Consider the following 16,157-nt stretch of genomic DNA (forward strand, 5'->3'; position numbering starts at 1 on the left):
CACACGCACACAAAGTCTCTGGAATCCTTACCAAGAGTGGTTTTAATGGCAAATTAGAAGTATAAACAAAAGGAATGATGAAGAAGAGGGAAAGAAGAATTCCTTCCATTTAGGTATGTGATTTATATTTACTATTACCTAGTTTTCATTTTATAAGTACTGAGACTATATCTTAATGTATATTTTGATTCCAATTATTTTAGGTTCTTTAAAATGTCATAATCTATGTATAATATATAACCATATACGTGTTTATATTTATATATTATAAATTGTATGTTTAAGCTGGGCATCAGTGGCTCACGCCTATAATCCTAGTTACTCAGGAGGCTGAGATTGGAGGATCACAGATCAAAGCCAGCCCAGGAAGTTAAGTCTGTGAGACTCTTATCCCCAATAAAACACTCAGAAAACCAGAAGTGGCACTGTGGCTCAAATGGTAGAGTGATAGCCTTGAGCTGAAGTGCTGAGGGACAGCACCAAGGCCCAGAGTTCAAGCCCTATGACCGATAAAAAAAAAAAAAAATTGTATGTTTATGCCCAAAGTATCTACACTTGTTTATGTTGATTAAAAAAACTTTTGTAAATAATGTTTAATGTAAAATTATAAAAAATATTTTTATAAATGTGAATGAATAATGCTCAGACATGTTTATTTTGTATTCCTTTTACATTTTAAACTATTTCTTACATTTTCTGCAACCTTTTACATATTTAATCTATTTTTTTATTTTGACCATTTGAGTCAACAATTTTTCTTAGTGATAAAGGAAACTAGGATAAAAGCAAAGAATTCTAAATTAACATAGGATATATTGGTAAGTAAATAAGCATAACATACCATATCTGAACTAGAACTGAAAGAACTCTCTGTTGGTCTTGGAGAATAACTGGCAGACAGACTGCTCTGTGAAGAATCAAGACCTGAAAAATAAAGTTTTAATTCACAAAGATTAGGTATACCCTACAAAATATATGCAGAAGATACTGCTCACAATATAAACTTAATAACATAACAAATAGTACTTTAAAATGTGCCAAAGTTAGTTAAAAAAAATTTGGATACATGGCACCTTGCATTTCTAACAGCATATATAGTTTATTTTTCCCTTAAAATACAGGTATATAAGGAAAGGAAGAAGAAAAGGTAAAATTGAATTAAATTGTCCAATATGTGAACCACTTTTGTAAGCAAAAAAGTGTCAACCTATGGGAAGGAAGCATAAACCAAGTTTATCAAGTCCCAAGGAATCACATATTATTGCTAATTGGTAAATAGAACATCACTGGGAAGCCAAAACTGCATTCAAAGTACCCAGTACTACATTCTTTCATTTTTTGCTATGTTACATCCTAATTGAAAACAAAGTTTAAAAGTTAGCCTGGGAAGTAGGTCATGAATCTCTACATCCTCCACACTAATAACTACAACTACTGTCCTCCTTGTTTGTGATGAAAATGGATTTCCAGCAAAAAAGCACGAGACAATGGAATGCAGAACCACCACCTATATCAAATGATTTGTCCACAAAGGTTTTTAGGTATTTTAACAGATTAGATAACCTGAAGAACCATTCTTGGCTCAGAATATTGACAGATATATAAACTTTTTGTCCATTAAAAGAAATAAATAATGAAAAAAGCACTTAGATATGAAGTATTTGCTACATACAAACAAGAAAATTCAAGAATCAGAAGCAATTTATAGCAAATAGAGATAGTTAGATATAGATGTGTAAAAATGTAACTAAAATACAACTTCCCAAAACACACATGGGCAGCTGGGTATGGTAGAACACACCTGTAGCCTCAACACCAGGGGGGCTGAAGCAGGAGGATAAAGACAAGCCTGGGCTACTTAGTAAGAGCTTGTCACAAGAAACAAAACCAAGAATATATAGCCAAGAGACACAAAAGAAAAAAAAAGATAAATAAAAGGTATTTCAGAAATAAAACATGGATGGTTAATTATCAGAGAAATATCCCCTACAGTGGGATATCAGATTACAATGATAAAAGATTTAGAATTTAAAGTATGTGACTAAACTTACCAGGCTTATAAGAGGTTAAATAATTTTGGGTTATCCTGAAGAGGTAAAAATGTATCTACCATATGAACCAATGATTCAGTTCTGAATACTTACCCTAGACAAATTTTTATCATGTGTGTCAGAACAAACATCAAGAATGACCAAAAAAGCTAAGAGCAATATATTCAAAACAATCTAAATATCCGTTTCCAGAAGATGTATAAATTGTGGCACTTTCACATACAGAATGCTAAATAGCTGTGTACCAGTCAGAAAACAATGAAGTGTGTTAGATCCACAAATATTAAAGTAAATGAAACTCAACATATAATACTGTGTACATAAAATAAAGCTGCAAAAACATAGCTTCTTTAGGGTATTACAAATATGAAATCAAGCAACAGCTAAGTGTATTCACGTCACATAAAACAGGTTCACATAACAGTTACCTCTAGGGGGCAGAAAAGGAAATGTAATTGAGGATATTTACAAAAACTACAACATTCACACAAAATTTCTTAAATTACATAGCTGATTATAAGAGTGTTTTGTTTTGTTTTGTTTTTTGGTCAGCTGTGGGGCTTGAGCTCTGGGCCTGGGCACTGTCCTTCAGCTCTTCAGCTCAAGACTAGCCCTCTACCACTTGAGCCACAGCACCACTTCCAGTTTGCTCAGTGATTTATTGGAGACGAGTCTGTCTCATGGACTTTCCTGCCCAGGCTGGCCTTGAACCACGATCCTCAGATCTCAGGCTCCTGAGTAGCTAGGATTACAGGAGTGAGCCTCCAAGCCCGACAAGAGTATTTCTTATTCATTACACTTCACATTTACATTATGTATATTCATCATGTATACTTTATAAATGATAAAAATAGTCCTATTACTAATATATCCTAAAATATTTTGAGGTAAAATTTTTCAAAAGCATTTAAAATTTAAATGATTTCTATTTAAAATTTAAATAAAATTCACTCAAATAATCATACTAACGTGTTTTTTTAGCAGATACTGGCCTCCCTTGTAAAGAATATGTTCCTCCTTCTTCCATCAAATCCTAGAATAAAATAAAAATTTCAACAATTCCTGTGTTCATAAATTCCACTTATAAGATCCTATCTATAAAGTTAATTAATTTCATAGTATTTTCCTATTACTAGTCAGTAGTGAACAATACACTTACATTAAAATTGGTTTAGAAACAAGAAATAAGCTACTGACAAAAAGGAAAAGCTTCAGATAATATTCAATGCAGGTTAAAAAGATAAGCAACAAAAGTACTTTGAGGATTTATTCTGTTATTCTTTTCCCATTCTTCTGCTAAATATACTAATTTATTTTTACTTTTCAAAATATCAAAACCTAGAGCTATAAATTTTCTACAGAATACACTTTGGTTTGAATTGTTTTTGCTTTTTCTATGTATTTTTATTATCTTTAAGCAGTTGTACAAAATGCTGCTATTCAACAAAGCCATTTAGGAATACAATGGGTCTTGATCACTGTTACTTCTTTCAATATTCTCACTCATCCCTCCCAAGCTACCCCTTCCCTCACTTTTCTTAGTTTTGTAGGATATATATTAAATTTTTTACTGCCCTCTCCCACCCTTCATCTCTTCCTCTACCATCTCCTTCCCTTGACTCTACCCAACCCCTTTAGGTATCTGATTCCTAGTGTTTATTTTGCTGAACTCTGATTTAGCCTTTCTAAGAAGTTGAACTGTTTGAGTTCTCCCTGAATCTACCATATTTCAGCTACTACACCGGTGTACATATGCATACCACTGACATTTTTACTTAGCTATTTATGAACTCTAGCTTCCACAAATAAGAGAAAACATGCAAACTTATCTCTCAAACTTGTCTCTTATGTTTCTTTTTTTAATCCTGGTGTGTTTCCTTATTTCCCCAAAAGTGGATGGAAGTTAAAAACCATTTGTATTTATTTCTATCCAATTTTACTGAATTTTGATGAGAAAACATGGCTATGAATCTCCTCTCTGCCAATTACTGAGGGTGTATGTGTGTGTGCACATGCGTGCACACACGTGTGGGCATGCTGCTGAACTCAGAACCTGGGTGCTGTCCTTTAGCTTTTTCTACTCAATTTTCTACTCAATGCTCTACCACTTGAGCCACAGCTTCACTTTTGGCTTTTTGATGGTTAATTTGAGATAAAGAGTTTCAGAGATTTTCCCGCCCTGGGTGGCTCTGAACTAAAATCCTCAGATCTCAACCTCTTGAGTAGCAAGGATTTTACAACCATGAGCCACTGATGCCCAGCACTGAAGCTTACTATTGTCTTCATAAACATAAATGTTTGCAACTTAAAGAAAATATGTATTCTGTGGTGGTATATAGCCTTATATACAGGAGAAAGAAGAAGAAACTAGCCAATTGCCAAGTTTGATTCTGTTTCCTTATGGTCATATATAGCTAGACTACCCTTCCAAGCTTTTCTTGAAGGTGATCTCAAGGATTTAATTTCTGGTCATGGAATGAAATAATATCCACTCCTGCCAATCCAGCCCATCTCCAGCCCATCTTCTCCATAGCCCTCTACTTTTTTTCCCTCTGTTATCTAGCATCAGCATATACTACAATAGACCTCACCAAAGATCAGATTCTCATCAAATTGAGGCCTTCAAATGGCCATATGGAGTAATGGCTTGTTAACCATTTCAGCACTTAAAAGTCCTTCCCTCAACTCCTGACACAAGCTCCAAATATGCATCAAGAAGAAAAAGGAGCTGTGATATCACATTAGGAAGTTTAATCAATTGAGAAAGCTATAGCCATATATTTCAGGGAATGCATGCAGAAATGTGGTCCCCTCTTCAATCAGTTAAATGTGTTGCTAAGTATTCTGAAACAAAAATGTGTGTTGCAAAATGTGTAACATTTAACACAAATATTTTTCTCTCATGTAGTAAAGTGGGTTTTTTTCCATGTTGGAGACTGTATCCTTTCCATTATTGGGGTAACCCCCCATCCCTTATGACCTTCTTGCCTTCAGAAGAGAGCATGGACAAGGACTTCCCACTTCTTACAAGCCTTCAGCTAAGACAATGCACGTCCCTCTGTTACCTTGTCGCTAGTGAGCGCTAGCCATGGGACCACACCTTCATGGGTGGACTATTAAGTCTGTTCTTTGCTGGGAAGTGATTTCATAGTGGCATATCTATTCTATAAAACACATATGCCAAATATATCATTTCATCAACTACCCACCTCTATCAATCACAGGTCTCATCGTTCTCTATTCCATCCTCATTACTTGCTAATAGCAAATAATTGAATCTTCAAAATCTATATCTCAATTTCTTTTCTATCCAAACTGCCACCTAACAATTTCAAGTCCTACCTTCAGATTTTCTGATTATGAGATATCTCCTCATTTTTGCTCAAGTTGGCTGTTTAATACTCTACTGTCATCATACTCTTCTGCTAGAATTTTCTGTGCATGTGGTGTGTGTGTGTGTGTGTGTGTGTGTGCGCGCGCACACACATGTGCGCATTCATACATATGTCAGTACTAGGGCTTGAACTCAGGGCCTGGGTGCACTGTACCTTAGCTTTTACACTTAAGGCTGGTGCTCTTCTACTTGAGCCACAGCTCCACTTCTGGCTTTTTGTTGGTTAACTGGAGGTAAGAGTCTCATGAACTTTCCTGCCACCGCTGACTTCCATCTTAGTTTCCTGAGTAGTAGGATTACAGGCATGAGCCACAGGCACCCTTTGTTAGAATTTATTTAGTAGATCTGTTTGGTGATAGGAAATTAAACTGCTCAATATCATACAAGTTATTTATTATCTAGTTCTTTATAGTTTGCAAAATTCTTTCTTGCTACTGATTTCAAGTATATCCATAACAATACTTAGAATGACTGCATTTCCTTCATCTTCCTCTCTTCATCTTACCCCCTCCCTCTCCTTGACAACTTTCAAGTACGAGCTTCCTGGTATTCATTTTGTTCAACTGTGAATTCATTTTTCTAAGGAATTACACTACAAGTAGTTTCTAAAACAAAGTACAGTCTTTTCACATCTGACTGTTTATGCTGCTCCTTCTCAGACAATTTATCCATTCAGTAAACTTGGTGCTACCATATTCAGAAGCCATCTCCTCTACCATGTTTCCCTCTTAACCATAAAACTTGGAATTTTTTAAAACTTCACTCCCCATTCAATGTACAAAATTCTATTGCAGTAACTTCTCTAAATGCATTGTATTTTCTGTTTTTCTCGAGCTATGAAACAGAAGCATCCTAAAGACAGGCTCCATGCCCCATCCTCTCTTTTTCTTGTGGAGTATAGTATATAACAGAATATTATCTTCAAGGAAAAAAAACCTATTTTTCATCATTTTATTCTTATAGTCTAGTATATAGAAGGCACTGAATAAGTGCCTATTAGATACCTAACACTCAATGCCTATTTATGAAGAATCAAAAGAAAACAGTATAGCTGAAAATATCAAGTCAGAATCCCAGCTCATATACAGGACCTTGACCAATTTACTCAATCTCTGACGTTCAGTCTCTTTGGTTCTGAAGACTACAGGATCAGATTTGCTAGATCAAAGTGCATAAAGCTTAACTGTTATATAACAATTGTTATACTGTTGTTACATTATTTTTAATAATAGGGAGTATAATGACATTGTATGTTCTTACATGTTTCAATATTCTGAACCATATGACCACCTCAACCAGAAATACAATGAAACATAAAGCATTTAGTCCTGGGAGAAATCTTATATAAAATGTACAGAAATTATGTAAAATGTATTTAGGTTTATTTGATTTGTATCAAAGAAAGAACATTACAGTTTCTATAAAGATGTTTCTATTTGTAGATCTAAGCTATAATTTTCCTAAGACAATATAAGAATTCATAAAAAAGAATAAGAGCTAACTATAAATCAAAGTAAATGTAAATATTAAAATATGATAGAAAGACCTGACTAAATTAGAAAGAGATATGTTTTACCTCACCAAGTCCAAAGGCCTGGGACTGTGTATCTTCCAAAGGGAAAGCACCACTAAGTTTAATAGAAAAAAGAAAATTAATATGTTTTACTCCCTATAAAAGTTATGGTAAACTGTAATCTCTAAACTTGACTTCAGAAAACAATTATGTGAGAAGTTCTTTAAAAAAAAAAAAAAAGAAATATATACTCCATGCTAAGAATTCTACAGTTTTAACATTGCCCCTGAAGTAACTGGGGTTTGTATCTAGGTTTGGAAGCTATTCTAAACCATTGAAATAGATTGAAATAGATTTTAAATAGATTTTAAAATCTTGAAATAGATTTTAAACTCAAAATCTAACCTACAGTTTTTGTTCTGTTTTTTTTGTTTTGTTGGGTTTTTTTTTTGTCAGTTGTGGGGCTTGAACTCGGCGTGGGTGCTGTCCCTGCGCTCTTAAGCTCAAGGTGAGCGCTCTACCACTTGAGTCACAGCACCACTTCTGGTTTTCTTGTGGAGATAAAGAGTTCCATGGAGTTTCCTGCCCAGGCTGGCTTTGAACTGTGATCCTCAGATCTCAGCCTCCTAAGTACTTAGGATTAAAGGCATGAGCCACCAGCACCCAGCTTCTAACCTACAGTTTTATATTCAAAAATTCCCTGATATTTGAGGAAGAGACAATTTGATAATTTTAACAAAATCAGTTATGAGTTTGCATTTTATGTAAATCTCACAAAAAATTACATGTATTCTTTTTGTTGTTGTTTTTGTGTTAGTACTAGAGCTTGAATTTAGGGCCTGGGTGCTCTGCCTTAGATTTTTGCTCAAGGCTAGTGATCTACCATTTGAGTCACAGCTCTACTACCTGCTTTTTGCTGGTTAACTGGAGATAAGAATTTCACTTCCCCCACAGTATAACCCCTGCTTTCACTGTACTTGATGTTGGCATAATTTGTGGAGGGGAAGAGAAAAAACAAATTGTTTAAATAGGGATACAGTTGGACCCATTGCAACAATGAGATGTGCAAGTCATTATGTTGAAAATGAACTTTACAACTTTGGTGGGGGGGATTGGGGGAGGAGGATTGGGTGGAGGGGCGGGGGGAAGATGGGAAGGGATGGGAAGGGGAAACAAAGGAGGAGGCTACAATGCTTGATAAGAAATGTACTCATGATCTTGCCCACGTAATTGTAACCCCTCTGTACAGTATTTTCACAATAAAAAAAAAGTTCACTAACTTTCCTATCCAGGACTGGCTTTGAACTGTGATCCTCAGAACTGTCTCGTGACTAGCTTTGACTATAGGTATGAGGTTTAGGTATTCTCTTAAATTAGTATTTTAAAGATGTCCCAAAGCCACTTTCAAAATAAAAATCTAAATAGTTCTCTAGTTTTAAAGATTTGTCTAAATTACAATTAATAGTCCCCACAAAAAAGTGGGTACTATTCCAAAATTACTGGCTAAAATAAAGTTTTCTTTTAATATCCATAGTTGGAAGTCACTATGCAGAAGGATTAGTAAAACAGCCTGAAAACTCTAAAGAATAAATTAGGTATAAAATTACAAAGGATTTGATTACAAATCTCCTTGAGCCCAGAAGGTATTGTAGACCATCAGCAAGAAGGCACAAAATTAGGAGTCTGAGAGACAAATGCTGATAAGAGGGCAAATGCTCTATTCCTAGAATACACACTGACCCATGAATGGCTGGCTGGTATGCTTGCTGATGTCAGTCATATATGCATCTTTACTCCCTGTTCTTGTTTGTTTGTGGTATCTAGGTTGAACTTAAGACGTTGAGCTTGCTAAGCGATACCTCTATTCCCATTATTCCTTGTTCTGACTCAATACAAACCAATCTTCTTATGGAAATCCAAAGTAAGAAAATATGCTTGTCATGTTAATAACATCCTTTTACATACAACTCCCTTCTTTCTTACTTACTGCAAATAAATTGATATTCTATTAACTCCTCGAGCTTACAAATTTTCCTTAGTGTCATGAACACTAATATTCATATAAGAAGATATTTCAAGGCCAGCAGCTATAAGGAGGATACTCTCAACTAGAGTGATCATTGTGATAAAGTTTACTAGGCTGCTCATGCTAAGACCCCATCCTCATCTCAGTGCCTTGCTTCAACCTGACATACACATCATTGTAATATATAATATACAGATACATATCCTAATATGCATTCAACAGATTTATCTGAAAACTTACATATAGTTCTCTAGATATTTCTGGGTATTTTTCTGTTGTATCTTCTCTTGGTAATCATTTTTAAGTTTTCCTTAAAAATAAAATATCCGTTGAGTAAAAGATCTAGCATGATTTACTTATATTTTTTCACTTAAAGACATATGAGCATGAAACATACAGCAGGAAATTACGGGTTGACATAGTCATAAACAGAAATTCACTCTAGTTTATGGTTTTGTATTTCTATAAACACATATATAAAATGTACACACTGTACTGTCATCCCTTGGAATTGAACATGGATACTTTCCTCCACTATTCTGCCCATCTGCTCACACATGTCAAAAATCTATGGGTGCTCAAAACTCTTTCGTAAAATGGCCTAGTATATGCATACAAAATATGCTCATCCTCATGTGCTTTATGTCATTTGATGCCATATAAATAGCTGATATGAAGTTGTTTCTGGAATACACACAAAAATCTGTACATGCCCAGTAGAGGGACTAATTTTAAAAAATAGTGTCAGTCTATGGTTAGATAAATCTTCAAATAAAGAAAACTTCAGTTTTGAAAATCCAACTATATACAAGTATGTGGATATTATATATGTAAAATATACCAATATATATCAAAGCTGAAAACCAAAAAATGTATTTTCCATGTACAATACCAACCTTTTTTTCCAGAGTTGGCTGGGTAGCAATTCTTCTCAAAACATGTGTTAACATCATTTAGTTCATCACTGTACTCTTTCTGATAGTTCTTGCTTGACTGACATGATTCTGGGTAACAGCTAAAAGTTGACTCTGGAGCTGTGAAAATGCCTCTAATGCATCCATTGATGGGATGGTTTTCAGAATGAGTGACTGCACAAGTATCTCCAAAATTATCATGACCACATTTGTCAAAGGTTTCTTTTATTCTTTGTTGATCTATGTTTAGTAAGTTGATGATATTTTGATTAACAAAAGACTCCTCATTCTCTGACACAAACCCATGAGTTGGCTGGGTTATGTGTCCAAAAAAATTTGAAAATTCTTTTCCATTATCTCTCAAAATATCTTGTACTGGTTGGTTTTTAGTAATGAAGTCTGACTGACTGTTTGTATTCATGCTTCTGTAATCCACACTCATAGTTTTAGCAGGTGTAAGAAAATTTTCATTTCCTGGACTTTGGGGAAAAATAAATATATAAGCATAAAAAGTACAACCATTTTCATTTATAGTTAGTAACTTTAAACTTTTAGAGAACATATTGAGGAATGACTAACATTTACTAGACTATATATTTTTTATATTGAAGTAAGTGATGTTTTTAGGTGCAAATTTATCTAATATACCCACCTATATATATTGAGCATAAAAATAATCTATGCCCAATTTTTAGTTCACATAAATATTAATTCAGTTTAATTTGCTTTATAATCAAAACAAAATATATTTGACTATAATAATATCTCTTTTATAGTAAAGCCTAGCAAGTAATCTAGTCAACCACTGCATGTCACTGCTGCTCCATTTGCTCAGAGAGAGATTTCCAAGACTGGAAAAAAGTTAGCCTGTGTAAAAAATCAATTTAACCAAAGCTATCAGAACATTTTGACAGATATTTTGCAACCAAAAATATTAAAACAGCTATTAAGTTCCCAAAGAAGAAAAATGTAAGCAAGAGTTAAGATGAATTAGATAAAAGTCAGGAGCATTAGAAGTCTCCCAAGTTGTCCCTAATGCAGAAATGGTAAATCTAGGTCAAGTCCAACTTGTAGACAAAAACTATGATAGGAAAAATGAAAAATAAAGATGCTTTTTATTTTATTGGCAGTGACTACAAGTTTATGTGGGACTGAGTGGTTTCAAAGGTTGGAGGTAGCAAAGAAATTTAAAAAGAAACACATGGGGGCCTGGGGAGGTAGCTCAGTGGTAGAGCACTTGTCTTGCATGCATAAGGCCCTGGGTTCGATTCCTCAGCACCACATAAGCAAAAAGAAAAAAGCCGGAAGTGGCACTGTGGCTCCAGTGGTAGAGCACTAGCCTGAGCTGAAGAGCTGAGGGACAGCGCCCAGGCCCAGAGTTCAGGCCCCACAACCGGATCCCCCCCCCCCAAAAAAAGAAACACATGGGCTGACAAAATTCTAATTTCTAATTTTATTTTCAAGTTATCAATCAAATATTCAATAAGGACCTACAGTGTTATAGGCATTAGGTCATATTTTAAGGAAAAAAAAGAACTCGATTTGATATTAAGAGGGAAATTAATGTTTTGCTCACAAATGTTCATTATTCATAATTCCACAATAATTCTCATTGTTTATATTTTCTTATTGTTTATACTATTTTATACTATTAGAAGATATCATGTAATGCACACACGCACAATGAACAATACAAAGTTGAGCATGAGTGTGAAACACTGTCATCTCAGCATCCACATCTGAGACAGGAATAGCGCAAGTCTGAGGTCAGCCTGGGGTGCATAGCAAGACCCTCTAGCTCAAAAAGAACAAAAATAGCAGAGAAATTTATATTGCTTTTGACTGGGGGTTGGGCAATTCATGACTTATAAAGCACATTACAAATGTAAAGTATCATTTTCTAAAAGGCATTCTAAGGATTCTAAATCAGAAGAGTCACTCTAAGAGATCTGGACAATGTAACTGTACAGTTATTACCAATTAAAAATTTATAGCACAGGAAAAATCACAAACTGCTTATAGTCAAGTTTGTACTATTATAATAAATAGAAGATATTGTCTCTTTTCATTTTTTTTGGCACTATTGGTGCTTGAACACAAGTCCTCACACTTGGCAGGCAAGTATTCTCTTGTAAGAACCTTTTCCTGCTTTACTTTTCAGGTATGGTCTTGTGGTCTTGCCTTGGCCATTTTGGTCCATAATCCTCCTACTCATCTTTCCACATGGATGGGAGGATAATCATGTCACCACAAACAGCATTTTTGTTGAGATAAGTTTAACTTTTTCCCCTGACTGTCTCAAACCATGAAACTTCTCCCAAATACTTGGAATTACAGGTATAAGCCAAGATTCTTCCACTTGCAAAAAATTCAGCCAGCCTAGAACAAATTATGTTGAGTTAAGCTAGGCTCAGAGAGAAAAAAGGCAAATGTTTTCTCTCATATGTGGAAGCTAGGTCTAAAATACCCTGGGACATGATAAATTATATAGTAGTCATTCACACACAGTGAGACCAAAGGAAGATATTCTTAGGGGAGGAATACAATGGCACTTCTGGTGACATAAAATAATATTTCTTGAAATGAACTCCAGGATATGGAAACAAGAGAATTTTCCTGGGTTTTTTCCTTTTTTTTTAATATCATTTATCTGTCTTTGGGAGGATAAGGGGGGAGATACAGACATGGAGGGACAGATGGAGTGAACAAATGCAGCAGTGGTACTCACTATATACTATGTTGAAAATGAACCATACAACTTGTAAGTGGGGATGGAAAGGAAAAACCAGAAGAGAGGAAAGGAAAAAGTGACACTGTCCAAAAAGAAATACAGTTATTACCTCACTTATGAAGCTGAGATAAAGTACATCACCTTTATAAGAACAATAAAACATTTTGAATTAAAAAAATTATCCAGGTGCATCTGATTTACAAGTGAATATTGGAAAGGATTACTTGTAGAGAATACAGAGAAATGAAACTAATATTCAAAATCTTAATCAATCCAACTTAGATTGAGTTTTTCTATAATTATAACTTATTAAAAGTTGTGGATTAAAATACAGACAAGTTATGTAAACAGTTCGATATTTATTGTATGCCTACTATGTAATAGTGAGACAACAAAGATTATATGCTAAAGAAGGAAGATAAACAAGATAATCTATTAATAGGTGCAATGGTTAAGAATTAAAAAACAGAATACAGAAGTCTCAAACATGGTAGAAAATTAGCAGGGGACCAACTGTGCTGTCTCTGAAGAAGCAGAGTTTTAGGGTTCTACCAAATTATCCATATCTAGAGAATCACACCTAGTAAGCTATAATTATACTGGGATTTATACCTAAGAAGAAATTTACAAGCAGGTTGCTTAAGATGACAGGTTTAAGCACTTGCCAGTAGCAGTGGAAGACAGAGGGAACCCGGACAAAAAAAAGAAGAGACAGCATGTGCAGGCTTTCCACTCACCTCCAGCATGAGTTTAAAGAGCAAGAATGGGAATTGACATCCCAGCTGGCCACAGACAGATGCAGAGACAACTCATCAAATCACAGATGGTCCAAATCACCAAAGGAAAGCATAAGGACACAACAAAAGACATCCTACCTCCCTCCCCGAGAACAGTATCTGTTCCTTTCCTTTTCTATGTTCCTCTAACCTTACTTGTTCCTCCCTCTATTTTTTATTAGATCTCTTCTTTTTTTTTTTTAATTTCACTTTAACCTATTTTCCTTTCTTTCTTCTTCTTCTTTTTTTTTTTTTTTTGGTCCTTCCATCCTTCTTCTTAGTCTGGTGATCCCTAATTGTTTGAGAGTTAGCCTGTATTTGTTTCCATTTTGTCTGTGTCCTTCGGGTTCATTTGGGTTCAGAATGTTTTATCACTCACAACAGATTTGTTCACTGGTTACAATTATGCAAAATCTCCACTCCTGAACCACAATACCCCTCCCCAACCAAAGAAAAGGAGTGGGAGATAGGGGAATACTTATTTATGACTTTGAATTTCTAAAGCCTGTGCTATTACAGGGGTCGTGTCTTAAAGCTGTGTTCTGCTTTGGTTTTGGATTTGCTTTTGTGTACAAAAAGGAGAGGTAGATAGTCTAATACTTACCTATGATTGTGAACTTCTAAAGTCTGTGTAATTACAGGGCTGTGGGTTAGTTCTTGTCTTGAAATTGTGTTCTGTTACGGTATTAGATTTGTGGGGTTTTTTGTTTGCTTGTTTTTGGGTTTTTTTTGGGTCCAGTCATGGGGCCTGAACTCTGGGCCTGGGTGCTGTCCTTCAGCTCTTCAGCTCAAGGCTAGCGCTCTACCACTTGAGCCACAGTGCCACTTCCGGCTTTTTACTTTTTGCTTATGTGGTGCTGAGGAATCGGACCCAGTGCCTCGGGCATGCAAGGCAAGCACTCCACCACTGAGCCACCTTCCCAGCCCTTAGATTTGTTTTCTTCCCAAATGGGCAGAATAAACTACAGAAACACAAGAAAAACGGCAAGTCAAGGAACCTTAATTCCTACTCAAAATAAACACCCAATAGAGCAGTCAATGAAAGACCTAGAGAATAGTTCTCAAAATGCTTTCAAAACACTGCTGGTAAATATGTTGAATGAAAAGACTGAAAGCTTGCACATGGCTATGCATGAGCATGATGAGGCTAACCAAAGAATAATAGAGGAATTCATGGAATTCAAAAATAGAAAGCTGAATGAACTCCAAGAAAAGAAAAGGGAGTCCAATGAAAAAATAGTCACTCAGCTAAAGGATATGAGAGAGAACACTGAAAATCAAACCAAGAGAGTAAAGCTCTAAAAAGAAGCTTCAACAAAGAAACTGAAGCCATCAAAAATGACCAATTAAGTGGGCACCAGTGGCTCAAACCTGTAATCCTAGCTACTCAGGAGTCTGAGATCTGAGGATTACAGTTCAAAGCCAGCCCAGGGAGGAAAGTCTATGAGACTCTTATCTTCAATAAGTCACCAGAAAACCAGAAGTGGGCGCTGTGGCTCAAGTGGTAGAGTGCTTGCTTTGAGCTGAAGAGCTGAGGGACAGTGCCCAGGCCCAGAGTTCAAGTCCTATGACCAAACCCCTCCCCCAAAAAATGACCAATTAAAGTGCAGAAAAATAAAAAAAGTAAAGTCTTAACAGCAGATTAGACAATACAGAAGTTAGAATCTCTGGAATTGAAGATAGCCTAGATTTATAAAGATAGACAATTATTCAAAACAAACCAAGAAATAAGGAAAGTGCCTATCAGAGCTTCAAGACTTAATCAGATCTAATTTAAGGATGATAGGTATGGAGGAAGGTCAAGAGAAGAAAGCTAAATGGAAAGGAAATATATTTAATAGAATTCTAGCAAAGAACTTCCTGAACATCTAAAACAATAGGCCCATTCAAATACAAGAAGTCTTTAGAACCTAAATCAGACCAGACCAGAACAAGACATCCCACCCAGACATTGTGATCTGCACAGTAAAGACCAAGGAAAGTATTCTTAAAGCTGTCAGGGAGGAAAGATCAATTACCTATCAAGGAAAAAGCAATCAGAATAACTACAGAGACCAGGAAACCATAACAGCAGAGACTATGAAAGCAAGGAGAGCCTGGAATGAGGTACGCCACATCTTAAAGGCAAACAACTATCAACCAAGAATACTATACCCAGCTAAGCTTTCCTTCATAACCAAGAAACAAATAAAAGCTCCACGGAAAAAATTGAAACAATATATCTCCACCAAACTAGCATTAAACAAGATACTCAAAAATGTACTACACATAATAAACCAATAAGAACATGATACTGGCAAAAAAATAACCTCTACCCAGAGAACCAGATAAATATAGCAAGAATTGATGAGGCTCATCATAACATGGTAGATAACATGGCAGGAACTACCAAACATCTCTCAGTCCTAACTCTCAATATTAATGGGCTTAACTCTCCAATTAAACAACACAGATTTACTAGTTGAATCAAAAAGCAAGATCCATCTATCCTCTTTCTTCAAGAGACATATCTTGCCCACAAAACCAAACATAATCTGAAAGTGTAAGGCTAGAATAAAATCTATCAAGTATATCTGCCATTAACAGGCCAGAGTTGCAATCTTAATATCAGATAAAATAGACTTCAAATTAAAATTAGAGAGAAGAGATAAAGAAGGACATTAAATACTCACAAAGGGATCTCTCCTACAGGGGGATAAAACAATTCTAAATATCTATAAACCAAATGCTGGTGCACCCATCTTCATCAAAC

At 35.4% G+C, this 16,157-nt stretch overlaps 1 protein-coding gene across 1 annotated transcript in view; it reads right to left on the reverse strand.

Annotated features, from left to right (window-relative positions):
- Nucleotides 1-16,157, reverse strand: part of CUNH12orf40 (chromosome unknown C12orf40 homolog) — a 57,326-nt gene that overhangs the window by 2,785 nt on the left and 38,384 nt on the right. The window contains exons 8-12 of the mRNA XM_042677505.1: nt 9,881-10,377; nt 9,225-9,294; nt 7,022-7,073; nt 3,021-3,084; nt 842-924 (exon numbers count right to left, since the gene is read on the reverse strand). Coding sequence (XP_042533439.1) covers nt 842-924; nt 3,021-3,084; nt 7,022-7,073; nt 9,225-9,294; nt 9,881-10,377 — 766 coding nt within the window. The remainder of the gene's footprint in view (nt 1-841; nt 925-3,020; nt 3,085-7,021; nt 7,074-9,224; nt 9,295-9,880; nt 10,378-16,157) is intronic.

Source organism: Dipodomys spectabilis, unplaced genomic scaffold (genome assembly GCF_019054845.1).
Source record: "Dipodomys spectabilis isolate Male_0828 unplaced genomic scaffold, ASM1905484v1 ptg000039l, whole genome shotgun sequence".
Taxonomy (NCBI): domain Eukaryota; kingdom Metazoa; phylum Chordata; class Mammalia; order Rodentia; family Heteromyidae; genus Dipodomys; species Dipodomys spectabilis.